This window comes from Pipra filicauda, unplaced genomic scaffold (genome assembly GCF_003945595.2).
Source record: "Pipra filicauda isolate LSUMZ 115617 unplaced genomic scaffold, ASM394559v2 scaffold67_size6003252_pilon, whole genome shotgun sequence".
NCBI lineage: Eukaryota > Metazoa > Chordata > Aves > Passeriformes > Pipridae > Pipra > Pipra filicauda.
The window spans coordinates 1,454,375-1,481,082 of record NW_024104842.1 but is presented as its reverse complement, the minus strand read 5'-3'; the positions used below and the strand labels follow the sequence as shown (position 1 = coordinate 1,481,082).

At 35.8% G+C, this 26,708-nt stretch overlaps 1 protein-coding gene across 2 annotated transcripts; it reads right to left on the bottom strand.

Annotated features, from left to right (window-relative positions):
- Positions 1 to 92: 92 nt before the first annotated feature.
- Positions 93 to 24,749, bottom strand: PDLIM3 (PDZ and LIM domain 3). Of its 2 annotated transcripts, XM_039388743.1 has the most exons (8): positions 24,542 to 24,749; positions 18,858 to 19,009; positions 17,180 to 17,264; positions 10,848 to 11,035; positions 6,819 to 7,082; positions 4,031 to 4,158; positions 2,814 to 2,925; positions 93 to 1,990 (listed from the first exon to the last, which is right to left on the bottom strand). In XM_039388743.1, exons 1-8 carry the CDS (start codon positions 24,632 to 24,634, stop codon positions 1,801 to 1,803), a joined length of 1,212 nt encoding a protein of 403 aa, XP_039244677.1. In that variant the 5' UTR covers positions 24,635 to 24,749; the 3' UTR covers positions 93 to 1,800. The 2 variants fall into 2 exon arrangements, with proteins under 2 accessions (XP_039244677.1, XP_027591240.1); XM_027735439.2 differs by lacking the exon at positions 6,819 to 7,082.
- Positions 24,750 to 26,708: the final 1,959 nt, after the last annotated feature.

The following is a 26,708-nucleotide window of genomic DNA, read 5'->3' as shown; positions in this document are numbered from 1 at the left end:
TGACACTCACACTTTCTCATTTTCCATACCATTTGAAAAGAAACACAGAATATTTATCATATGTAATAGATTTATTTTTACCTTTAGTTACATACAAAGACAGAAACATTAAACAAACATTTTAAAACACCAATGACATTTTAAGTTTGTAAAAATAGACATGTGCACTCTCACTTCCAAAAGGATTTTCATATTTGTGTGCTTTATTAGTGGGAAAATATTAATACTATACATAGCCTCCATGATACCTGAAGAGCAGAATTATGTTTTGTGCCCAAAAATATTTCAGGAACTAACCTTGGAAAGGGTGCAACACTTTTTTGTCTGCTTATGATATACGAATGTAAATAATATAGTCAGTGACACACTCATTTTTAAAACTTTTAAATTCTGAAATAATACTTTAAGATATTTTGAAAAGTCTTTGAATATGTGGACGTTATATTTCAATCTTTGGGACTTGTGAATTTTTAAAATAAATTTGAAGTATGGACAGCTTCTTATTTTGATTTCATATTCTACTTACATTTTAAGCTTCTTATATTGTAGAATGGGAAAAGTATATGAAGTTATTTTTTGTTAGTCTTGTAGACTTGATAAAAAATTTTGTAGATTATTCTACTTTAAATTGGGTTCAAAATACCCCAATAAATAATTTCTGACTTCTGTTGGTATTATTTGTAAACGCTAAGGTTTGGTTTGCCAGTTAGGTGTGTTTATGTAGCTGACAGCTACCTGAAAGCAGTGTAGCCCTTGACAAATTCCAGGAATTGATGACCAAAATGTATTCTTTCAGCCTTTTTTTTTTTCCTTAGGACTTCACTAGTTTTTTTGTAAGAGATCTTTCCTTTGTATATTTTAATTAACAATTGTTTTTAAAGTTGTCCAAGCTTTAATTTTCCAGCAACAAAGATATTATGATGATGTTTCCCCTTTTTTTCTATTATGGAAATTAAAAGATGGAGATGCAAAAATCCAGTATAATTTTCTGCAGAAACGTTTTAAAATGTACTTTCAAACTCAATTTGCAGTGAGTTTTTATTAGAGTGTGGGTTTTTTTTCCAGAAAACAATGTATGTGTGTTCATGCCTCAGAACAATTTTTTTGCTAAGTTATATGAAAGATGATACCATTGCAAATCATTAAGACAACATAGAATTTTTGTTTTGCTTCATACTAACCAGTCTTTATTATACTAGCCATTTTATTATGTGACTTGACATCTATTCTTTATCACAGTTGCTGAATCAGAAAATTAAGGCACTATAGCCCCAAATTCAAAGCAAAGTAAGCAAAATCTCTCTGGAGTGCACATTAATGCTTGTTGAATAATAGACATGAAGCAGATATGAACAACTGCTTGTTTTGTACTATCCATTTAAAATAGCTGCTTTTTTAATGACCTGTCAAGCCTCTACATTTGCAGACTCTAAGACTTCGATGGTGTTGGTGTTTGCATAGATACTTAATTTATGTTAGAAATAATGTCTTGTTTACAGTAAAGCACTTATGTATATGTTGTAGCATTCATGTTTCACTTTTTGTATTCCAGGACAGCTGTTTTATTTTGTACTTCCTTGACTTATATTGACAACTTCAAAGACAATATTTTAGCAGAATTTTTCTGGTATAATATGCTACTGCTGGCTAATAGGGGCTTCCATCTCCCCCAGAATCCCTCAAGGGAAGGTTTAAAGGATGCTACTTTGGATTTAGTCCGAAGTCCTGACACTTGTACTGCAGTTCTAAGCTGGAAATGGCTTTTTGTGTGCATGCATATAATTGTGTGTTAATCTAAGACTAGCATTTTGGGTAAACGGTGACTGTTTCATATCCCTCTGGTGGCCTCATACGAGCTCGGGCGTGAGCTTCACAGTACAGTTGGCCCTCCACAAAGAAGTAACCTTTTTGTTTCAGGTTGAGATTGCAGTCAGAGCACACAAAACATTCTGGGTGCCGGTATTTATCACGTGCCTTCACCACTGTTCCTCTGTATGGAAACAATGAAAAGAAAAAAACCCGAATTAATTCATATGAATTGTAAAGTGAGAAGAAACTGAAACAAACTGGTCAAGGGAAGGCATCCCTGCCCATTGCAGGGAGGTTGGAACTAGATAATCTTTAAGGTCCCTTCCAACTCAAACCATTCTATGACTATGATTGTGATACAATATTACACAAAGAATGTTCTATGTATTTATTTTAAGGTTGTTCGTCTGATGGTTTTGGAAACTACTATATTATTTAAGTTTGGATGCTGAGTTTGAGTAAGTGACATAAAATGCTGTAGAGTTGATCACATAGTTCATTAGTGCATTGGAAAATTAAGAGTTTAAAGAAACATGTTAGTTTGGTTACAAGACAGAAAGTACATCCTAACCTATCAAAATAGTGACAAAATGAGTTTCAAAACCACATTCCATTCTTTAGCGATAGTGTTCTCTGAGTTCATAATTATCTGTCTTCTTTGATGAAGTTAGCACTTTCAGGTAGAAATCTCGTATTTTTAAAATAAGTTCACAGAGCTTTCTGGATACACCCACTAGGTTGGGAGAAGGGTGCTTTGCACTACCAAGAAACTTTTGAGAATTCACAGCATGAGATAACACAGCACAGATAACTGCTAGTTACATTATGTGTGTGTTAATGGTTGACTTGCAAAAGGTCCTGGGAAATCTCAATTAAAAACTTTGACAGTACATTTTCAAAACTGAAATAATCTGTATCGAAATTGTTGAAGGTAGAGGTTAATAATTACAGATTTAGAAATTTCTTGAGCTAGAGATTTCTAAAACTAAAAAGAAAGAACTTACAGAATCCCATTCCCACACTTGTCACACAGTGGCACTTTCTGGACACCAGGCATGGCAGTAGGTGCCTTTGTTACAGGGGCTTTCACACTCCTTGTACCCACAGGGCGCCCATCTGAGAAACAGAACAACCCAGTTATGTATAGGCTGATATAAAAGAATCTGATGCATTAAGTACTTTTCCTGTAAATATACTACTGGATGTATTTACAGGCTTTCACTTATATCAACAAACAATGCCGTTTCACTGTAGAATTTTTGTGGGCCACATTCCACCTCTCTGGAATCAGGAAAAGTGTTGTGTAGCCGTAGCCAAAAAGCAAGTACAAAAGAGATCGTATATGCAGTGCTCTCCGTCTCATGGACATCATCTAATTCTCTGGTAGTAGGTCTTGAATATAGCAGGAGAGGGAGGAGGCTTTATATAGCAACATAATAAAATCAAGACCTATTGTTAGAAAGCTTCTTATTTATATAAATCACCATACAAAAAATAGGAATGATTAGTAGCATGATATGAATACAAAATAATAACAAAATACAAGAGGATGCCAAGCAAAATCCCACGATATATATAGACAATTAGATGTATTTATCCCTTCTCTGGTAAATATTGAGACATAAACATTAAAATTTTAAATATTTATCTCTTAGGTTAATTATGGTTTTATTTTACTCTTTATGCTTATCGTAAATATAACAAACTTGCAGTTTTTAGGGATTTTATTTTCAAAATTTCTTCATTTGAAGGAAATATGACTGTAAATTATATTATCCTCTTCAATTTTTATTTAGAATGAAGACAGAATTGGTTTTAAGGGGATTTTAAGAGTTTGTTTTAATTCCTCTTTTCCTGGATGTGGAAGAGAGCGTTTTCTTTCTCGGTGTCATGAGTATAAGGAGCTTGTCTCAAAAATCCTCTCATATAAAACTTTTTATCATTCAGTTAAAGTCAACTGTACATTATTGATCTTAAAACATGAGAAAAGATTCTGAAAAAGGTGATTAACACCTCCATTGTATTCACAGAGGAGATTGCTAGCCATACAAGCAAGGAGGCGAAATGACAGGAGACCTGTGTGATAATTATAAGATACAGAATGATTAAGGCTTTCAGCAATGCTTATATCTCTGATATCTCTCACTTTATTCTTAGATTCCCCCTTCCCACAAACATTTTAAAACTATTTGAACAGGTAGAATATGTCATTATTAACCACCTTCCTCGGAGACTAAATTCTGGAGCACCTTAAAGGAACCAGATTGGCGCGGCTGACTGGGCTCCTCCTGGTTGGCATGGAGCATCTTGTACACGTCAGACTGAGTCACTGAGTTGGGAAATGGGTCACTGTAGCAAAGGGAGGAAGAGCAGATAAAGCAGTTTAACAAATATAATTTTAAAGCAGTAGTTCTACCAGGCATAGAGTCTGATTCAGGAAACAAACATAAAGACTGTGTTTCAACAACTACTGAAGGACTTTCTTCCTGGTAATATTGCTTTATATAGCCTCCTTCTTATCTAAAGGAAAAAATTAAATCAGTGCAATTGTTACAAAAATAAATCTACAAAGTCATGAAAGTATTTCCATAATTACGATTCTGGCTCTACTGACATTTGGAAATAGGCCATTTAACTTCAAAATAGTTTCATTCCTGTAGTCATCTGCTGTATTACCAGGTGCTCATTGGTAGGGTAGCCAGAAGTTCCCTTTTCACATCGCCTGGCCTCAAGAATGTTGTTAAAATCACAGCTTATACCTTTACATAAGATCAGCCAAAACCTAAGCAGACAAATCTTTTGGAAAGATACGACTTCTAAGTTGGCTCGATCACTAGATAATACAGTGATTATTTTGTTAAGAAAATTGTTATTTATTTAACTTATGGAGATGACAAAAAAGAGAGAAATAGGTATTGTATAGTAGGAAGCATTGTAAGGTGAATAATGACAAATGGAAATTCTATTTCTTGATTTAATAAAAATGAGACATGGCTTACTTTAGTAATGACAGTTTTATGCTGAAAAGATAAAGTAATTTATTGTCCAAACAATAGTTGATGGTTAAATCTCAGATGACCTGCAAGATGAAGATTTTACTAAGAATACCTCATGTGATTTTAAACTTTGCTGAATGTCTTGAATTGTTCATGATAAATGACATCCTAAGTAGTTGAGAGGAAAGGTGGATGACTATATACACTGGCAGGAATTAGACTGAACGTGCGGCATCTGTAAATTTCAAACTGCTACTGGGGCTAATTAGGAAGGTCCAAATTTACTTTGATGAAGTCTATTATCTTACTGCTATACACACAAATATTTAAATATTTGGTTTAAATATTTGGTTTAAATTTCCTTTTGCAACTGACCTTCTACTGTCTGTTAAATCTTAGGTAAGTTGCCACTGGAACTAAGCAACTAAGTCCACAAAGAATTAGACTGAGTTTTGCTTTAAATAGTTTATTTGTTTACCAGGGTAGCATCAAAGCTGCCAAATGGCCCAGCAAGAGCAGCAGCAGTTGGGTAGTGACCCCCCTGTTGCTTATGTGAATTGTTTGCATCTTCATCCATCAGTAGATTTCTTTGAGCTGTCTTTAAGCTGTTGAAGAAACTACTATTTTCTTTTCTTGCCGGATGCTTTGAATGAATAAAAGTAGTTTCGTTTTTACATTTCTTGGCAATGGTTAATTAAACTCTTGAATTGTGTCCTCTTAACTAAAATATTTCTAAACATCACACAAGTGATAATGCAATTACATACAGAAGGCAAACAATAAAAAAACGGACACAAATGTGTGAGATTACATTTCTAAATGCGTACGTAGTGAAAACCAATCCCACAACAAAAGAGACATTTCAAATGTGTAGAGAGTCAGTTCTCAAACTGTCAATGTCACAGGTAGTGTGAAATCTGATTGCTTTGGGTTTAATGCATTATTTCAGAATAAAAAAGCAGCAAATTTTTCTTTTATTGTTCTCTAATTGTTCTGATTGAGGATAAATATTCAGGCACTAGAGTAACTTCACTCTGCAAAGACTTCATGAACTATAGTTTTATTTTCATCAGATAGGGTGAACTTAAATACTTCTATATAAATATGGCTTTTTTTGGTTAGTAGCAGCCAAATTCTTCGAGGTGTGAAAGAAGGCTCATTGGTGCCAATGATTATTGCTTATTTAAAATATTAGTAACTAGCTTTAGTTTACACCATACATATTATGAATTATTAACTTAAGTACCATTGTAAAACAGAAAAATAATTTACTATTATGCAAAAGTAAAGATAAAGCAATGTGACTGGTGAATGATCCCTTGGGAAAAATGAATAGTGCCTTAAACCTTGTATTTTATAATCATAATTGTTATCCATATACATAAGGTTCCTACCTGACTTTTAGTCATGCAATGCATAAAATTCGTAAGTCAGACATGGATTAGTAGGCCTACAGTAAATTCTGTCTCTTTTTGTGCAAGAGCTAGTTGTACTGAATGAGTTGTCCTGAATGAGAATTAAATATCTGGAACACTATAAACATCTAAGATTTCCTAATCTTCCTAACCTGAAATTAAACAGTTGAAATAAATTTTATTTAATTATATTTTATTACTTATTAATAAGAGAAAATTATTAAATTGTTATCAGATAAGTAATTATAATAGTAATAAACAGTTTTGATTTTTGGAGGGAATCAAAATCTTGATTTGGAGTGGTCAGCCAGCTAATAGTCCAGGTAGTATAATCAGTTTTTATTTATTAGCCACAATTCAAAGATTATTACCTATGAAATATTTATTTGTAAATTCTGAAGGACTCCTTTAATACTTTGGGTTAGAAAATAGAAATTACTAATATTTTAATGAAAATATTGTATGTTTTTAAAGAACTTAGTTTCTTTCTAACCCTTTCGCCCTTTTTCATAGAAAGAGTGATATTATTAAACCTTGTGATTTTTGGCATATTTTTAATTTGTATATTCATAAATATGAAAGATACTGCTCTAATTACCTTATGACAGGTGATTCCCCCAGAGCTGTAGAAACTTGGCCTTGCAGTGTTTCCATGATATTGTCATCTGAGTACAACTGCATAGGTGTGTTAAACTGAGCGTGTACAATCTTGACACCAGGAAGCTCCATTTCCAAGGGAATGTTAGGGGCCATCTTAGACACTGCTTTCAGCTCTGTGGGGCAGATAGAGCTAACCGTGCTAATTGAAGAGGGGGTACTGCGTCCACTGCCACAGTCCATCCCTGAAGGAGTGCTGCATCCGCTGTGTTAATAGGCACATTACAGAAGAGTGTGCAGTGTGCATTGGATTATAGAGAATAAAGACAAAAGTACAGAAATACAGTGATGTTAACAGGCCTGAAAAGCATAAATGGAACAGACGCAGAAAAGCAGAAGTATAGAAAGCAGAGAAAAGCAAAAGTATGCGTAGTCATTGAAAAGAGTTTTCCTGCAAAAATTATCAATGCCAGTTATAAAGCAGTCCTTGAAATTCTGGCATGCGTGTGCTCTTTAAAGATAGTAAAAATCCATTGATAGATTGAATAATTCAGAACATAATATCACTTTACATTTGTAATGCTAGGTTTTATCGAGAATTAATTAAGCTCCCTAAAATGCTTTGTTCTAGGTGAGTAATTCTTAACATCTATAAAACGGTAGCATACAAAGGTTGTGTGAGTTGTCCATGCAGTGATAGAATAAACACCAGCAGCACTGAAATCCCAGGCACATCATTTCAGTTCTATACCTCACAACTATCTCAGTCCACAGCTGAAAAGACTACTATAAATTAGTGTAAAATAATGGGGGTGGCATTTTTTAGATTTCCTTGAATTCTACAATAAGATATTTATTAATATTTTTAAAGTAGTTTAATAATTAAAAAAATAATTTGTTAATAATTACAAAGAAGAAGAGATACTAAAGCATCCAGGCTTACTTTTGCTTTTCTAAATCACAGTGTTTCCAGTAAAATGTAAAGTGGTCCTTCACAAGAACAATGGGCATGTATTGAGAGAATTATTTTTTCCTACTTTTGAAGTAGACTTTATAATTAATTTATGTATAAAAAATAAGATGCACATTTTTAGAAATATTAATTTTGCTTGACATTACTGAAGTGAAGTTACTGTGCAATTCAACATTCCTGGAAAAATATTAGCAAAAAAAATGTGGACATTAGGCCTGAAGTCTTTCTGAGTGTCACTGTTTTATACAGTTCAGTCTTCTTTCCATAGTACCTCAGAGGCTTTGTTTGTTACAGGGTATTTCTTTGCTGTTGCTATGTAACAGCACGTAACCAAGGCTTTTACACAGTCATTGGTTATCATTTATGTGATATTTGGAGCTGTGAGACAATAAATGTTTCAAATACATCCTCCAACCTTCCTATCAGAGTTGTGGTTAGTTTTTCCGAGCTGATGATTCTGTGTAAACCTGGAAGAATGCTCTATTTCCCAGTTTGATAGTACAGTACTCTGCTCAGTAGCTTCTCTCGGGTGGAGAAGACAAACCAAAATTCTGCCTTTGATTCAGAGGGGAAGTTGTGCAGGACCACTTTCTTAAAATTTTAAAGGGAAATACACACTTTACTATCGAAGACAAGTAAAAAAAAAGTTTATTCTAGAAATGGTAGGCAAGCCTTAAAGCAAACTGTAATTGTGCATCATCACCTAGCATGAGCCAGCCAAAAAATCCACACAGGGCAACATACAAATTTACAGTATTTTCTTTTAGAAGAATCAGGACCACCTTTAGATCCTGCAGTAGAGTAAGTTTTGTCAGTGCCGATAGTGTTAATAAATGGAAAGCAGCAGGAAAAGACTAGGAAAACCACAGCTCTTGCTATGAGCAGCCAAAGTAATGTTAAACCATGATAAATTATAGGTAAATAATAAATAAAATATAGTTATGTATTAAATGTAATCTCCAGTTAGTTTTGCCAGAATAAAGTCCAAAATTTTGGCCAATGTCCAACCCAGTAGTTCAAACCCCAGTCCACAGTCAGGTTTTCTTTTAATCAAAGTCCTACTTAGCCTCAGCTATCTGTCCTAAAAGCGTGTTTAGCAGTGGGTATGTATTGAGCCAAACTGATGAAATAGTAGCACCCAAATGTTGTGACAACAAGGTTTCACAGATGGAACATCCCGTGTCAGAGATTCTGCAGTTTGCAAGTGCAGACCTCTCCAGTGCTGACAGACCTTGCCCAACTGCAGTTCTGAAACTTGTTGCATCGCTGTCAGGGTAGTTTTTGCAGTTTATTTTCCTCATCTGACATGCTGGAAAATGGCTGTTTACTTCAGTATTTTCATGGAAAACAGTGTGTAATTGAGGTTTCTGAATTAAGAGATTAGGCTCTTGATACATTCATTTGAATTTTCATAAATCCAGTAGGCACATGTAAAACCTTTTGGGACCTAGTGTTCCCAAAGTCAGTTTTGGTACAGTCTGTAAGCGCTACCTGCAGTGAGAAGCTATGGATGTTTGCTAAGGACTGTTTTGTCCTTGGGAACCTTTTCTCCACTGTGATGGTGTTCTACATTGATAGTTCTTGTTAGCAGGATGGGACCATCTCCTACAGTCAGGTAACTGAAAAATTTAAGACATCTCTCAAAACTGATGATCAATATGAGATTGCCCTTTGTACACTGGAATCATTTGTCATCCTATTCTTCTGGTGTAGTTTGTCAGACTTAAATTAGTATAATTAAAATGCGGGCATTATAATTTTTCAGAATTAAAGGTAGAACACTATTTCCACTAGTAAAAACTGCTATTGCTAGCAAGGATAAAGGGTCACGTTGCAATATATTGCAGCCCTCATGCCCTTATGAGCTTCCTTGTGCTTTTAGCCACACAGTTTGAATTGGCTTTTCCTCCTCTGTATTTAATAATGTAAACAATAGTGGGAAATTTCATCACCAGTTATGACAGAGGATTTTTACATCAAAATGATGGATGTAAATGTGTAAGATTTTCTGCATTGGAGTTTTACGTGTCTGTAACATCAGTTTTCCTATTTTAGCTCAGCATTAGATTGTTTTCTGGAAAGAGATGTGCTGAAATGCAAATTTAAAATCTCTGAATGGCCTAGATTATAATCTGTATAAGTAGCTATCTTTTGTTTAGCAAGCTAACAAATTATATGTATTTGCATTTGGACAGAAAAAGTTCACAGTGCCAAAGATCTGTAAATATACAATATCTGGTGCTATGCTGTAAACTGAATCAGGTTCATGGATACAGTTATTTCAGACTCTTATCAGTATAACTGAGATGGAAGTGTAGACCCGCTTTCTTTTGGAAATAGAAATTTGAATGCTAAGCCTGAGCTCTGTGAGTCAACCATTTCATTTTTTTTTGTCTGTTTGTTTTTAGTTTTGGTATTAGGTTATCTAGTACTATAAGTAAATTTCAAAAGTTTCTGTATGCTTTATTAATGTCAGTGGTGAGTATCCATCCGTTAAAAAAAATAACACCATGCATCAAATCCAGCACAGCACTCAAAGTTTTTAACCTGCTTCGGCCTGAGATTATGAAAGGTTTGGGCCGAATATTATGCTTGTGTTCGAAGTAGTTCATATCCTGTAAAGAAAAAAGGGTTAAAATAACTTTCTTTGGCCTACAAATGCTGATTTCTAGTTAAAATGAAGCTAAAAATGTTTTAAAGGTTTAACCATGAAATAGCCGTGTTTCGTTTGTTCATTCCTGGTACTCAAAATGCAAACGCTGTAGTGTTCAGGAACATTCAGAGTAAAGTGCAGTTACAAGAGGGAAGGTCAGAGGGTAGTGTTGCAGCTCAACGTAGAGTCCAAATGCTGGCTACCTGCAAACAGTGCTACAACAGAGCTGAATGGATAGTTCTCTGTGTTGGAAAAAATTGTTTTACTGATCACCACTTTTTAAATTAATGAATAAACTCCTGATTCCCAGAAAAAACAGCAAGAGCTGGACTTTTAAATGAAAATGGAACAGATAATGAAATACCACAAATGACCATGTATTATAAGTAAATATTAGTACTCACTTTTGTGATGAGTTAGGAATGAGACCCCTCAGTTGTCCATGAAGCGCGTCTTGAATATTGCCAGATGAATAGAGCCCAATTGGAGAATTATAGGAGGAGCTCACTACCTGTCTTTTGTCATCAATATTTGCTGCTGCAACAAAAGGCTGGGCCCTTCTGTTGTGAGCTGTACCAATAGGCTTGAATTCCTGTACATGATAGGCAGACAAAACACACAGAGCTACAATGCACACCAAAGCTAGTAATGAGTAAAACTGACAACACACGTATTGTTAATCTGCATTTTTTACTTTTGCAACTCTGTTATTTTTTAACTGGTGCAAGCATCCTATATTTTTCCATGAATTTTGTATGCTACTTAAGCTATACGCATTATTTTCCTGCCTCTGGGCAAACAGAAGGCTTAGAATAAATGGGAGGAATGAATATTATAGTGACTTTTCGTATTGTTCTTGAGATTTTTCACTGTTTACATTCTGTCAGAAACATTTCATGGACAGTTAGCTTGACTGCTTTGCTTTAGTGCTAATCTCTAGATTCTGCATTTTCATCACATACTGATAGAGGGATTCCCAAAAGTAGGACTTTTATTGTAAGTGTCTTGCCTAGAAAACACATGATTTTAAACACTTCTTTTAACAGAAATAGTCTTGAACGTACCTCAGATTGAGAATGTTTTTCTGAACAAATTTCATCTTTGAAGTGTACTCGTGCATCAAAAATTGTGATGCTGGTATAATTTAAACATAATGTGAAATCATCATAAATAAGTAAAACCCAGAAATGGATAAATTTGAAATCATTCTTCCTATGTTTGTTTATTTCTGGAGTACTATTTTTTTTTTAATTGTTGGCCAGGATAATTTACTTCAGTTGTGGAATCCATAAGGGATAAGATCTGGAAGTAAAATCTCTGATGACCTTTCAGATACTTAAAATCTTCTTCTGTAGTGGTTGGCCAGGAATGATAAAGGCTACCGACTGTGTGAAAATTCACTTATTTGTATTGTGCATATTTAGTACAGTCTCTTTTGAGTCCCTTTCAGCTCAGGTCCACCCCTAAGCCTCAGAAGTAGACTTCGAAAAAGTTAGCCTTGTCATCTGCTAAGAGGTTATTTTCATACTACCTTAGTGGGTGAAGAACATTAGCTGCTGCAGTCTATCCAGCTGCTGTGGCCCTGATGTCCTGCAGTACTCTTTGGAAACAGTGCTGTGAGATCACTTGAACTTCCATGCATATGGAATAAAAAGCTTTTGTTACTAACAAATAGGTGTCTACAACCTGAACTGATATTTTCTGGACCTTGCAATGTTAAGATAGCTCAGGTCATTAATACTTCAATTTCCATTGAAATCTCTGCTGGTTCTCTGATTTGGCTTTGGTTTTGAGTGTGATTGTTGTACAGCAGTTTCAGAAATATATTTAGGATCAGAATAAGGAAAAGTCATGGATATATAGAATGTGCAACCAGAAAATGCAAACAGTAAAAAGCAGTTTTATTAAATGAAAATGTTTAGCAGCATTGCACTGTAAGAGGCTACTGAAAGCAGCAATCAGATAAATGACCACAAAGATTTTACTGGCAATTCCTTCTTTCTGTCTGATAGAACTGAGTTGCAGTTAACAAAATGTATTAGTAAATGGAAATAATCTAATAGTGTTTAGGATCATGGGTACTTAATGAAAGATATTAATGTCAAAGCATTTAAAATTGATTTAAATCCGTATATGATTCAAAATGAACAAAACCGACTGAGAACATTGTAATTTCATCCCCCTTTTTCATTTCCTATTGAGAAATGAATAGAAGATGAGGTACCATAATAGCATATTAACAATGTAACAGTTGTGAAACAAGTATTTGCAGTTAGTCAGACTTACATACTGTTTTCTTAATAGCTCATCTAATCACATAAAAGGTCAGTGACAGAACATACAGCAGCAAAAATAGTCCAGCTCTTGTGTTTACTATATCTCATTGAATCTGCAAAAAGTCCTCTTTTAGTTCAAAAGCTAAATGAGAACTGAAAGTTGTTGAAATTCCTAATCAGGAGTGTTTGAGATTTACGGTACTTAATTTCTTAAATTTTTTTCCAACTGACTGATGTCCTTTTTGCAGGGTTAGCTACATTTTTGCATTGATATAGGTATCAGGAATAGAATTAATGTAGCTCCCAAAGTCTGTAGAAAGGCATCCAACACAGACCATATGATGGCATTCATTGGGGTAATTGCTGTGACAGAACACAAATGTGTACATTTTGGAGGTATCATGTGGCTAAAACCTTGATCTTTTAAATCCTGTTAAAAAGAGGGGGTAGGTCCTCAAAACTAGCTAGGACAATTATATTGTTTCAAAAGTTGATTTTCAGTGGTAATAGACTATAAAGTTACTTTTTAGAAGAGTGGCTTGTATTTTTCTTAGATTTTTATCTATATGCATAGTGTGTCTCACAGGAATGTATAATGTCCTTCAGGGCCAGAAGTCTAATCTCACTGAATAAAATGTTCAAAGGCAAAGATAGATGCAAATGAGAAAAGCTCAAATAAAAACAATTCAAGATATTGTGGTAAGGGATATAAAATAATTTTCAATCAGGTTAAAGGGATTGTAACAGAAAACATTTACAGGTCATCATGTTATTTTACATTGACAATATAGCAGAAAGGATTTTAAAAATAATTTTATAATTTGCCATTTGTGAAAGATTATATTTCTAATTATATTCATTGAGAACTGCATGTACTAAGTCACTTTTATACAGAATACAATGTGATTGTATTAGTAATTCTTCAAGTGGTCTGTTATTTCCTATTATTTATCCATCACACTATAGGTTGCTCCAGACTAACAAAGTTAATGTGGCTGTTTTTTATGTGGGAACGTGTAGCTTTCAAGAGTCACTTTCAGTCAGCCACTTATTGCTGTAAGTTGGAATTGTTGCCTCAGTTTCCTCTTCCAAGGGTTTAAAAATAGTGAGAGCTTTCATTGGGCTCTGACAATTGCCTCTGTCAGTCTCCAAATGACTCTTCGGAGATGTTCAGCATGATACAGAAGTTTGCTACTGTATAAAGGTTCCTTGTTCCATAGCTGTAAGTAGGAACAATTTTTAGTTGTTTATCAGTTTTCACAAAACCATCTCCAAGCATCTGTAGAAAAATTTTCATCCACTGAAGATACAGTAAGTGTTCTTTGGCCAAATAGTTGGCCAAATTGCTGAAAAATTTAAAATAGGTTTTACACTCATTTTAACTATCTTTTATTAGCCTACAAACAGAAACTAGATACTTATTAAGAATATTGGTTAAGTCTTCATCTGGTTTTGCTATTTAGTTGGCTTATAATGCATTTTAAATGACTGACATCTCTTAACTTTCTTGGTGAATTTTAAAATGTCTATCTGGCAAGAGTTAAAAAGATCTGATTACATTTATAAGATATATGACCTTTTGAGCAATTTTAATTTTTATAGAAATGGAGGAAATGTAATTCAGTGGTTTTCCATTTCCGTACATCAGTCACAGAATCACAGAATCAACTAGGTTGGATTCAACCTATGACCTTGTCAACTAGACCATGGCACTAAGTGCCACATCCAGTCTTTTCCTAAGCACCTCTAGGGATGGTGACTTCACCACCTCCCTGGGCAGCTCATTCCAATGCCCAATCACGCTTTCTGTGAAGAACTTCTTCCTAATGCCCAACATAAATCTCCCCCGGCACAGCTTAAGACCGTGTCCTCTTGCCCTATTGCTGGTTGTCTGGGAAAAGAGACCGACCCCCGTCCACCTACAGCCTCCTTACAGGGAGTTGTAGAGAGTGATGAGGTCTCCCCTGAACCTCCTACACTCCAGGCTAAACAATCCCAGCTCCCTCAGCTGCTCCTCATAGGACTTGTGCTCCAGGCTCTTCACTTGTTGTTCTTCTCTGGACCTGCTCCAGCACCTCAACATCCTTCCTAAACTGAAGGGCCCAGAACTGGACACAGTACTCAATGTGTGTCTTCACTAGTGCCGAATACAGAGGCAGAATCACTTCCCTGGACCTGTTGGCCACACTGTTCCTGCTACAGGCCAGGATGCCATTGGCCTTCTTGGCAGCCTGGGCACACTGCTGGCTCATGCTCAGCCTTCTGTTGATTAGAACCCCCAGGTCCCTTTCTGCCTGGTCACTCTCCAGCCACTCTGTCCCCAGCCTGTAGCACTGCAGGGGGTGTCATGGCCGAAGTGCAGGACCCGGTACTTGGCCTTGTTGAACCTCATCCCGTTGGATTCAGCCCATATGTCCAGCCTGTCCAGGTCCCTCTGTAGAGCCCTCCTACCCTCCAGCAGATACACACTCCCTCCAACTTGGTGTCATCTGCAAATTTGCTAATGTAAGACTCGATCCCCTCATCCAGATCATCAGTGAAGATATTAAATGGACTGGGCCCAACATTGATCCCTGGGGGACACCACTAGTGACCGGCTGCCAACTGGATGCAGCCCCGTTCACCACCACTCTCTGGGCCTGGTCCTCCAGCCAGTTCTTAACCCAGCAGAGAGTGCCCCTGTCCAAGCCATGGGCTGCAGCTTTTCCAGGAGTATGTTATGGAGAAGGTGTCAAAGGCTTTGCTCTTACATGACCTAGACAGCACAGGTTGTGCAAATATTTGTCATCTGGAATTAAAGAAACTTTGTATGTTTTCCTTACTGATATACAGTGCTGCTGGGACTCCTGTTGTGACTAAATATGTGATAAAATTTAATTTAAAATTACAGCAATTGTAGAACAAAAGGCTATATTTATTTTTTTTCCACAGGGAGGTCAGAGTGATGGATGCTCTTGGATGGAAGAATTTAATCTAAAATGGAAATCATCCCAGGAATGGTATAGCATATTTGCTTGCAAGCATTTCTACTTGTCTGGTGCATACTATTTATTAAATATACTCAGTGCTCCTGATTTTTCTAGGAAGGAAAGAGAGATATACTAAAATGAAAAGGCTGGTTTTAATCTAGGAGAAACAGTTTTTCTAATTGCCGAATGGAAACTGCTTTTCAATAGTCTGCCAAGTAGCACTCAGTGAAATCTTGTGATCTATTTTAAAGTAACTGTCCTTTTTAGGAATGCAGCTTTCATGCAGAGGGATTACTCTTCTGTCATACATGCCTGCATGGTTTTCTCTATAGCTTTTTTACCTATTTGTTCCATTTTTTTAGAATTTGTTCCATTGCTATTCATTTAATGTGTATCCTACTATTCCACAAAAATAGGGATTTAAAATAGTTTTGTTTCTTCATTATAGTATCTCCTGCTGCTGAAGAGACTATGTTATTTCTGAATAAGTTTGCTGTATCATTTAATGCAAGTTTTTAGATTGGAAAGAAGAGAGAGAAATGAAACACTGAAATGCCATGTTTGGAAGCGTCTCTGGGAAAACTTTGGATTGGTGGGACTACTTATTGCACAGGATTTATTGATATGGAGTCTGCACTTACATTTTCTAGGATAACACAGAATAAATACTTTGACATACTTGCTTTGAACCTGGAGTTTTAGGATAAGCAGAATGCTCTTCCCTCCCCCCTCTTGGGAGAACACCAGATGTTCATGTATGTTAAAAAGGAATGACAAATAAATAAAGGACTAGGTGTAGGCAGTAGCTAGCTAATTAGCTATTAATGGTACAGGGACTCTGACTCATAGTAGCTCTTCTTTTTGAGCTTGAAGAGAGAGGAGGATGTCAATTGAGTGGATTTCCTTTGGTCATATACAAGGATCAAGACTTTGTTGGTCAGAAGTGGTGAATTTGCTTGTACAAGACCTGTACATGGATCTTGTACAGATTCATAAACTTCAGTTCTCTGGTATAGTATAAAAATGTATGGAAATAAAGAGATCCAGCATTAATGGATCTCTCTATTTAACCATTACATCAAATTGAATTATGTGGTCTGATGAGTTCATCGCTTAGGTACTTGGCATTTATTTCTGATTGAAGCATTTCCTCAAATGATGAAGAATCTCTAAAAGAGTTAAAGCAACTTAAACTGTATCAGAATAAAAGAACATATTTTATTTCCATAATAGAATGATGGTGATAAGTACAGTCTTAAAGAAATATGATAATGTATTGTAGATTGTTAATGTTTTGTTTCAGTTATAGCTGAAAAATCAAAAACATTCTGTCAGATATAATGGTGTTCACATATGTCATATTCATGGTGGTCTGTATTAGCTTAAACTGGCAGATAATGGATGAAGTTCTATTTTAATGACCACAAGGGAGATAATTTATAATGTAAAATGGCAAATGGAAATGGTTAGGTAACTTTTCACAATTCATACCTGTGGTTCAGCTTCCAAATTTATCTTGAAGGGATGTGCTTTGCCATCTTCTGAAACTTGTGGGGACCATAATTTAGTTCCTGCCCTAGAAAGAGAGAAATGTAGAATTTAAATATTTTGAATTCCCATAGGGTTATATATGTCCCTATGAAATATAATGCAGCTTGGAAATGTGCAGGTTTTTCTATGCTTTTTTATTGTTTTGATGTAAAAAAACTTTGATGATATGTAATCAATATATATAAAGAGTATTTACTTTTTTAAAAATTATGTATGCTATGAACAATGGGAAGCAAATTGTTAATAGTTTCCAAATACAAAGGGAAAGGGAAAGTACTGCCTTTCTGACCTGAGCTGACCAAACTTTTAAAAATTTTACTTTTTTAATGGTTGATAGAATGAATGTTGGGTCCTCAGAATATTTTGCACAAGTAAGTGAATATGATAGCAATAATCCTAAACCAGGAACTTCAATTTTTTTTGGTGATAACAATATCCATGCAAAGCCTGCTTTTAAATGTAGAAGTGCAATCTAAGTATGCAAAGTATAGGCAAGTGTAAATCAAAGTGGCACAGAAGATTCTTTCAGTCATGTAGGCAGGGACAACAAACACAAAAATACCAGTTACAATTCTGTTTTCACTGACAAAGTGAAATATGGCAACTAATTTTATAGTAGCATAATAGTAATGTTAAATACTAATCTAGTACTGTTTGTTATATATACACTTATCACATCTTGAAAATGGCTTCCCAAGATAGTTGTTAAATGGCATATATCAGTCTGTAACAGAACCTGGAATTAGCTGTGGGAGTTTTTAACCATAGTGTGTGCTCTAGTAATTAGACAATGATCCTTTCAAAAACAACTCCACCTTCTGTAGTTGGATACAAATATTGTGCTCAGCTGTAATAAAGAGCTGTGCTTCCTTGAAGGCCTCAGGTCAATCAGGGCCATCCTAATTTTGGAGAGAGCTGAAAGAGTGTGCTAAATGATTCTGATTAAAGGCTGAGCAAACTCAGCTGGAGATGTGAAGCTGCAGGTTGTTTCTCTTCCTGGCTCTAGCTGAGAGAAATGAACACAAAAGTTTCTGGACTCCTGCAGTTTAGGTAGGAGAGTGTTTCTTAGTTTTGTTTGGAATGTTGATTTGCGAATCCTGTATCTGGCTTAATATGTTGTGACCAAAAGGATTTGCTTTAAACTTGCTCTTTTGTCACCCTTTATGAATGCCTGACGTGATGTTTTCCCTAACTGGGAGGATATACTAGCAACTTTGTCTGTGCTTGGGAGCAGGAGGCAATGATAAGCACCTGCAGCTGAGGAAATATTGGAGTAGAGTGGTCACTGAACAAGTGACAGCTAGATGAGGGTTTTATTATTTCCCCAAAACATGAGGAACTGCTTGCTTACTGATGGTTAACATAGGATTTATGGAGTCAGCAGAGTCATGTGGCAAGTAACCTGAGAGAAACAATTTTTTTTGTACCTATGAAGATGAGTTCTGGGGAGTCTTGCTTGGCCTGGAGCTTGTGGGGTGGGTCTGGTTGCTTGTAATTTTAAAGACATAATGAAATTCTTCAAACTATTTTAAATAGTTACACCATATAATAATTGTAATGTATAATCAGTTGGTTGAATAGTATATTCTTTCAGAAATAAGCAGACATGTACACATACCTCTCTATTTTCAAACAAAGCTGATGTGTAGCTGCTTTAATTCTCTCCTGGGCATCATTATGTGTCATGTTCTCTGTGCCTAGACCATCAATAGCTATAATAACGTCACCAGGGCACAGGTTGGCGGCTGAAGCCTTGCTTCCAGGTGTAATCTGAAAAGACCAAAATGTAACTGCTTAATCACCAGGCATGCCTGAAAATTGATAGAGAAAATAAACTTCACCATGCTTCCCTATTTTCTGTTGGATGAGGGAGGCAGGGAGTGGGCCTGTAAACAACTATATGATTGCCTACAAAGAAAGTGAATTCTTAATTTTGCCAGACCCTCTGTAGTTCTTTTGAAAGATCATCAAATAAATGTTTTATTTATCATAACTTCAAATTAGATGGAAATTATCTTTACACTTCTGCATAAGTTTCCACTCTGACTTCTGTAGTTACTGTAACTCATCTTTGAATCTTCTTTCTTAACTGCCATATATAACTTGCTTGAAAAAAAAAAGTTATATTTTCCCCTTAACACCACTAGCAGAAGAAAAGAGCCGTTAAGAAATTGTGTTACTTAAAGTTCATGGGTATGATGTGCCATTGGACTGAATAATATAGAAAGCAATGTTTAAGACAAGTACAGCAGTTCACGGTTTCTGTTAGCCTGGCCTTTCATGTTGTATTGCCAAATAATCAGAAATATGTTAATAATACTAAAATAATATTTTTCTCTTTATTGATGTCTAATTCAGACCCTGAACTCCTTAAAGTGCTTATCTTTCAGTCCCATTGCATTTAAGTAACAGTGTCCCTGATCCTCCAGGGTGATCCATGTGGTGCAATTCATATCTTATGTAAATGTACCACCATTCGTAGAAATAGCCCTCAGCTTATCTTTCTATGCTTGCCTTTTTTTTTTAATCTACTTGATAATCTTCTACATGACTGTTAAAATAATTGAAATGCAACATAATTTTGCTTTAAAATAACTCTTGTAGAGAGGCTATGACCTTAGACATTACTGAAACTTGTTCTAGAATTGCAGGTCTCTATGTGCGAAAGGGGACTTCTCATACCACCACAACACTTACACATACCACATACACAACAGGTCTTAGGTCACTGAGTGGGATTTAGGTCCCTTAGTTGTGTATTGCCATTTTAGGTGACTTTTGATTATCTAGACAACAACATGAAATTGATGGATGTAGCACGTAACTCTTCTGAAATAGCAGAACAAAGGGGACAGACCGATTCATCCAAAGTAACATTAGTTGCTTATTTGTAAGTAAATGAATCCCAGTGTGAAGGACAAAAATGTCAACATAGTGTGACTTACAAGAGCAGTTCTTTTATCTGTGGCACATATTAAGTAAAAAAGCTATTGGAGAGAATTTTTCTCACTGTAGGTTCTGCTACAGCAAAAGTAAGTGTTATCCCGATTATTAAAAGCGATTAAGGAGGACTGGTAAACATGCTGTGGAGACATTCTGTAGTTCTGGTGTTTCACAATTTTCCAGGAAATGAGGAGATTAAGCTGCCCAGTGTACCTCCAGCATGTTCTGAACCCCAGCTTTGGTGAAGCTGGCAGACTTGTCTCTGAAGGTGACAGTACTATCAACATAAAAGCCAAGTAGAAACATTCTTTTTGATGAGAGTTTGCTTTGTGGGCTTTTTTTCTGCATTCCAGCACGTAAACTTATTTTTGATGTCACTGTAACAAACTGCAATGCATATGTTATTATCAAGTCAAGGCAGACTTTCCAAATGGGTATTTGTGGCCAGCTGGAAGCTTTTCCACCCTCACCCTTCAAAAGAATGGACTAATGTATTGTGGGCTTAACAAAGTGTTAAGGTGCCTGAATAATTTGTTTGAATATGAATCAAGGAAGTTGCTTATAAATTCTAAGTCTGAAATCTCCAAAATTGTCTGTTTCTCAAACTTCAACAGCTGTAAGTGTAAATGAACGGCATCGAGACCCCTTACATCACTGTAATAAGGCAGGGGATTTAGAAGAACGATCATGCTTCTCCTTTACACTGGGAATTGTTCCTGACTTTGCTTGGCATGTTGTGAAAATGTCTGCAATGACAAACTGCAGCGGAATTCCTAGTGTTCCAATGTGACTGTTGATGCTCTAATACCCAAAATGGGCAAACCCAGCCGTTCTTGGTTCCCTCTCAAGGGTAAGGTAACTTGTATAACCCTTATATAGGTTACTCAGTAGATTATGCTTTTTACATGTCACAACAAATCATCTGCTGTATCTGTGACACACTGCAGCAATGTACTGAGATAATGATCCTGCCTTATAAAGCAGCATATCTGTAGCAGCTGTGCTGCTAGTAGGACCTAACCTACTCTGCGTTGATGGTAAATCCCCTGGATCTTATAAGTTGTCACTAGCTGCATATATACCATTTATATGTTTGAATGGGATTGCCAGTTGGTGGGAGCAAGGAGGAAAAGGGCCAGGAGTCTGTATTTCCTATTATTTGGCTGAATTGTGTCTCTTGGGCCTTAACACCTTGATGGGGGTGCTGAGCATTACGTGCCCAAGTCTGCCTGCGTGCAGAGCTACCTGCCCTCATATAATCTTTTCCCTCATCTGATCTTCCCGGATTTGGCAGAAAGAGCCAGTGTTCTGCTGCTAGAATTGAGCAGGAGGAATATGGCTGGGTGTCACTCAATATGTTGAGGGGGGGAAATCTTGACTGTTGCTCATAGGGAAGCGGGACTGACAAAAGTACAGTGGCCTACATTTTATAGACAGAGGCCGTGTTATTCATTGCAAGATTCCACCATATCATGGGTATAATATTGATATTGTGGGTACCTCAATAACGTAAGTGTTGTTGTTTCTTAAGGGCTTGTTAGTTACATATTAAGTGTGTGTTGTGAACACTTAGAACTCTGTTATGACTAGTATTTGTTGCTTGCTCACCTGGGCAGGTGAGGTAGATTCTACTGTTGCTTTGGGAAAATTTTTGTCTTGCTCTTCAGGACATGCCTGTATGGCATGCCTGTTACTCCTGTATCTTAGGTAGCTTGGATTTGGATATGTATAAGGATATGTATTGATCATTCAGATGTTGTCACAGACTATTTCACCACATATGGGTCAATGTCTCCTACGAAACTGAAGACAACCTTTCTGCATCTGATAATAGATTTGCAAAGCTTAACATGTTACAGCATCATAAATTTTCAGGCTTTGTGTTTTCTGAAGAGAGCTATGAATGTCTGCAGAGCGAATAAATATAAAATTGAGTTAATATGAATACTAGCATTGTGATTGGTAAAGGTCTATTTTAAAATAGAACTTAAATCTAGAGTTGATAATATTTCACCATTCCCTCCAAACTTTAAAAGTCTGAGTTGTTCTTGCAATGCTTTATTCAATAGAACTTAAATTCTGGGATTACATTCTTCTAAATGCTTAACCCAAAATGTTACATTATTCTGGTTAGAATAAACCAAAACTATTCAGTTTGATTAAGCTAAGGTTTTGATCAGTTTCAATAATGCAATTTCTTTGCATCTGTGCAAAGTTCCAAGTATTTCAATAAATGTTTCCACTATTCTTAGTTCATTTGTTGTTTCTGACCATAATAGAATTTAAATATGTCTATTATAGTCCCCTCTTGTTCTTTCTCTTTCCAGGTGATCATGGTCTGTGGTTTTTGCATTTGCTTGAAACAGTCAAAACAGCAGAACAATTTGCAGATGAGCTATTGAGGTGACATCTGTTCTTTAGACAGGTGGATAGTCTCTTATGTTGTCTGTCTCTCTCGACAAGTCCTGCTAAAAGCTTTCCTTGTTGAACAAGGACTATAGCCAACCAAACATAACACCTGTCCAATTATTTTATTCAAAATGTATTTGAAAATAATTTCTATTTATTGTTTAATGGCAAATATTTTTAATTGCCCCAAGAAGCAAGACTTACGAATCTTATGAAATGTTCTCTATTTCTTAAGGGGTATTGTATGAATACTTATTTAGGCACTCTTTTAAATGTATGCTGTGGCAACAAAAATATTAATTTTAAACATTTAAATTTAAACATTGATATACTTGAATTTGAGCTAAGCAAACTTAACCATGTCGGTTTTTTCCTATACATAATTTCATTGTTCTACTTGAAATGTGATTTTGAACATTTCTGTAGTATGCCAGAAACCAATGGCTTTTGTCTTGTAAGGCATTTGGTAGGTATGAGTCAACTGCAAAGTAATTTATTCCTTAAAAAGTGACATTTATAGTAACATCCTTTGTTATTGCAGTTTTAAACTTCATTGTACTTAATCTAAACACAAAGAAAATACAAACCAGACACAGCTAAAATATTTTTCATTGGAGATAATGGAAACTATTTTTCTTTTAGAGGACCATAAAAGGCAATGAAGGCCTCAAAACATTCAGAGATTTTTTTTTTATTAATTAATGTTTTTATCTCATTTTTCTCCAAAGGCTTTGCTATGTCCTATGAGTATTTTTCATGTAACTACATTCAGTCAAATATAATAGCATTCTGATTTACTTCTGTTCAAAATACATAAAATGTTTTATGCTTTAACTTAATTTAATCATTTATTCCAGATTTATAAATTTTTACTAGTTAATATGTGAGAAGTTGATCCTTAAACTTTCTACAGACTATTGTTTGGAAGCATTTTTACTGCAAGGCATCACCAGTAGTATCCATCCATCTTCAAGGTTCTTGACACTTGCTCAATACCAGGCATAGTGTATATAGTGAGTCATAGTGCAGGGATTTATTTAAAAAAAAAAAATAGCAATTTGGATGCTCATGGAACACATACTTGGTGTGTCTAAGGTCCTGAAAAGCAGCAAAAATATAGGGAGAACTAATTCTGGTCTGATGTGCACTGAACACAATTTTCAAAATTATCAAAATATGTATCCTGTCTTTTGAGTAGATCCATGTCTGTAGATGCAGGGCAGCTGACAGTGTGTTGTATGCTACATTCATTGAGTAACTGGTTTCTTAAATTTGAGATATTAGTTAATATATTGAAATCCATGAAAAAAATGAAGGCTCAGATTCTTGCTCTTAACTGGGGGGGGAGTGAGAGAGGTAGGTAAACTTTCATTTTCTAAATATGACAGAAAACACCAAATAATTACCTCTTTCATATTCAGGACTGGGCAACTTTCTCATAATTCACTGATTTAATGTTTATGGAAGTGAAAACCTTCACATATGTAAAAACAGGTGCTGTTACCTTTGCTGGCAATAATCAGAACTTGATTTAATTAGATAAGAGTCAGATTAATTTGGAAAGCACAAACTTCCAGACACGAGGAGCTGCTGCCAAGCAGTCTTCACCTCCAGTGATCTGAAAGGCTAGTCGTGAAAAGGATAAAAGTGAGGTCTTGTCTTTACACAGCTTTGAATGCCTGGGAAATCATGCCAACCTTTTTCTGCTGCCAAGGCACTTGAATTTAATTTTTGAGGCATAAGTAGAAGTGCAGTTAAAGTATCTTAGGCGAATTACAGAAGCCTGTCACACAAAACTTGTAAAAACTGCTAGCATTTCAGCTGGCTCTCTTCAGAATTAGCAGCCACTCGTTAATCTACTCACAGTTTTGTCTGAACTCCAGAAAAGGGCAAAAATCTACAGCAACTATTAAATGGAATTAATAGAAAGGAAATGGAAAGAGTACATACCCTGGTTATGATTAAGGGTTGATTAAAATCTATTCCTCCTGAGAGCCTGAATCCCCAGGGTGACGGTCCTTGGAGAATAACGTTTTGTGGCATTGTGGACAGTTTTTTCTTGGTTACTCTTCTTTTTTCCTTAGGTCTTTGTGAGGAGCCGAGCTGTAGGAGGAAGGTTGCTGTCAGCAGAGCACCTGCGTACAGGGCAGCCGACCTTTTATACCTCTTAAGAAGTTTTACTCATTCCAAAGCTGTGGGCACTGCACTTTATCCCTTCGGATGACGTCAGCCAGTCCCTCTGCTTCTCCACCCACAGAGGGGAGTATCACACTCAGACAAATAAAGTTTGAGTGCTGGAAAGTTTACAACAAATACATCAGCTTTATCTGCTGTTTCAACGTCCTCCTCAGCCAGACAATCAGTAAGCTTCAGGATGCAGAGTCTTTCTGGTTTCTTAAAGCTACCCTATTGCTCATTTGATATCATGCTGATTACGTTGCTGGTGCTTGATTCAGCCATGCAATGCAGTGCTTTGACTTTGTACGTGACTCTGTTTCATGTAAACAGAAATTCTGATAAGGAAATTTCCCTTTCAAAGTCTTGTTTTACATCTTCTTTGTAATGTAATAGTTTGTTGCACTAAAAAGTCCTTCCAGCCCTCCAGCTGCATTTTTTTAGATAGTCACTTGAGACCATGGCATGCACCAGTCCTAATGCCTTGAAAAATCTGGACTGATGTCATGCATATTTCTCATACTGAGGAAGAGAAATGCAGTATTAGGTGATGATGTCTTTTTTACTTTGGAGAAATGTTAGCTTTTTAAGGTAGTTGTCCTTTACTTGTGGCTTGATAGTAGATAGTAGTGTTCATCATGGGTTTTTGTAATTGTGTTCTTGTCCAGAATATTTCAAAGACCTTCTCTATTTTCAGAGTGTATTATTTCATTTCCGGATCAGAACAAAACCAATGGTAGGGACTGTTCCAAAGTAAACTATCAGAAAGGGTATCTGTGTCACAAAAAGTTTGCAGTGTGACAGTCGTCGTCAGCTTGTGGGGGTACAGCCTGCATTAGGAATGTGAAGGCAGATAGGCACATTTAAAGAAAGAAGGCAGGTGTTTAGGTCAGTGGTATCTCAGTCTCGGTAGCTCAAATATTTTTGTATATTTTGAAGTTCAGGAAAAAAATCCACTAATTCCTTGTGAGTACTGTATAAACTCTGGTATGTCCTAACATGTTTTGAGGTTGGTTCAGTATATGCCTTCAATATATTGACACTATGCAGTTTATCCTGATGGATTACATTGTGTGTGTTCAGGGTAAGAATTTATTACCAAGTAGTACTTCAGTTTCTTTTCTCCTCCTCCTTGATAACTGTTTCAAGTGAAAATCCTTCTTATATTTGCTACTCCTTTTTTTATTCCTCTTTTGCTAGTAAATCCTGTAATGTGTTTTGATTTGTAGCTGGGAATGAAGAACATGTTAGATGTTTTCATTTAAAGAGTTCTTTTGTGTGTAATTTGCATTTTCTTTTTCTTTGAGTATTGGCAATTTCAAATAGTCAATCCTGCAATGCACTTCAGTAGAAAATGATTGGAAATATAAGAATTTCAGTATCAGGTCAAACTCAGATTATAATCAGGCTCTGAGTTTCCAGTGTCAAAAATTATAATTGTATAATAACTTGTTCACTGCAATGATTCCTTTCAAGTTCCCATGATTAAGTTATTGATTTATTTCTTAATATGCAGACTTATTTTTTGGTGGTTTTTTTTTTTCATTTTTATTTTAAGAAACTCAAGTTTGGGGTTGCTTAACTGTCTGTAAAGTTTGTTCATGTTTCTTTACTATACTGAGATTTGCTCATATGTCCCTTTTAAACTTGTTAGATACATGTAAGAGGAGGACATGTTTAACCTTTTTCTGGACAGGTGATTGCTCTTAATTTCAGTGGAAATAGTACGCATATATGAAACTGAGCTCTTGTTCAATTTCCTTTTTTTCCCCCTGCCTGGTTTAATAGAAGGGTGACTTGCTCTCCAAGGTGCTGTTGCTCTGGAGAGCAATTGTTAGATCTTGTTTTATTGATGTTTCACAGATTCAGATTTTTTTTTTTTTCCTTTCTTTTTAGAATTACCGAGGGGAAGAAAAATAAAAGATTTGAAAGGCGATACTGA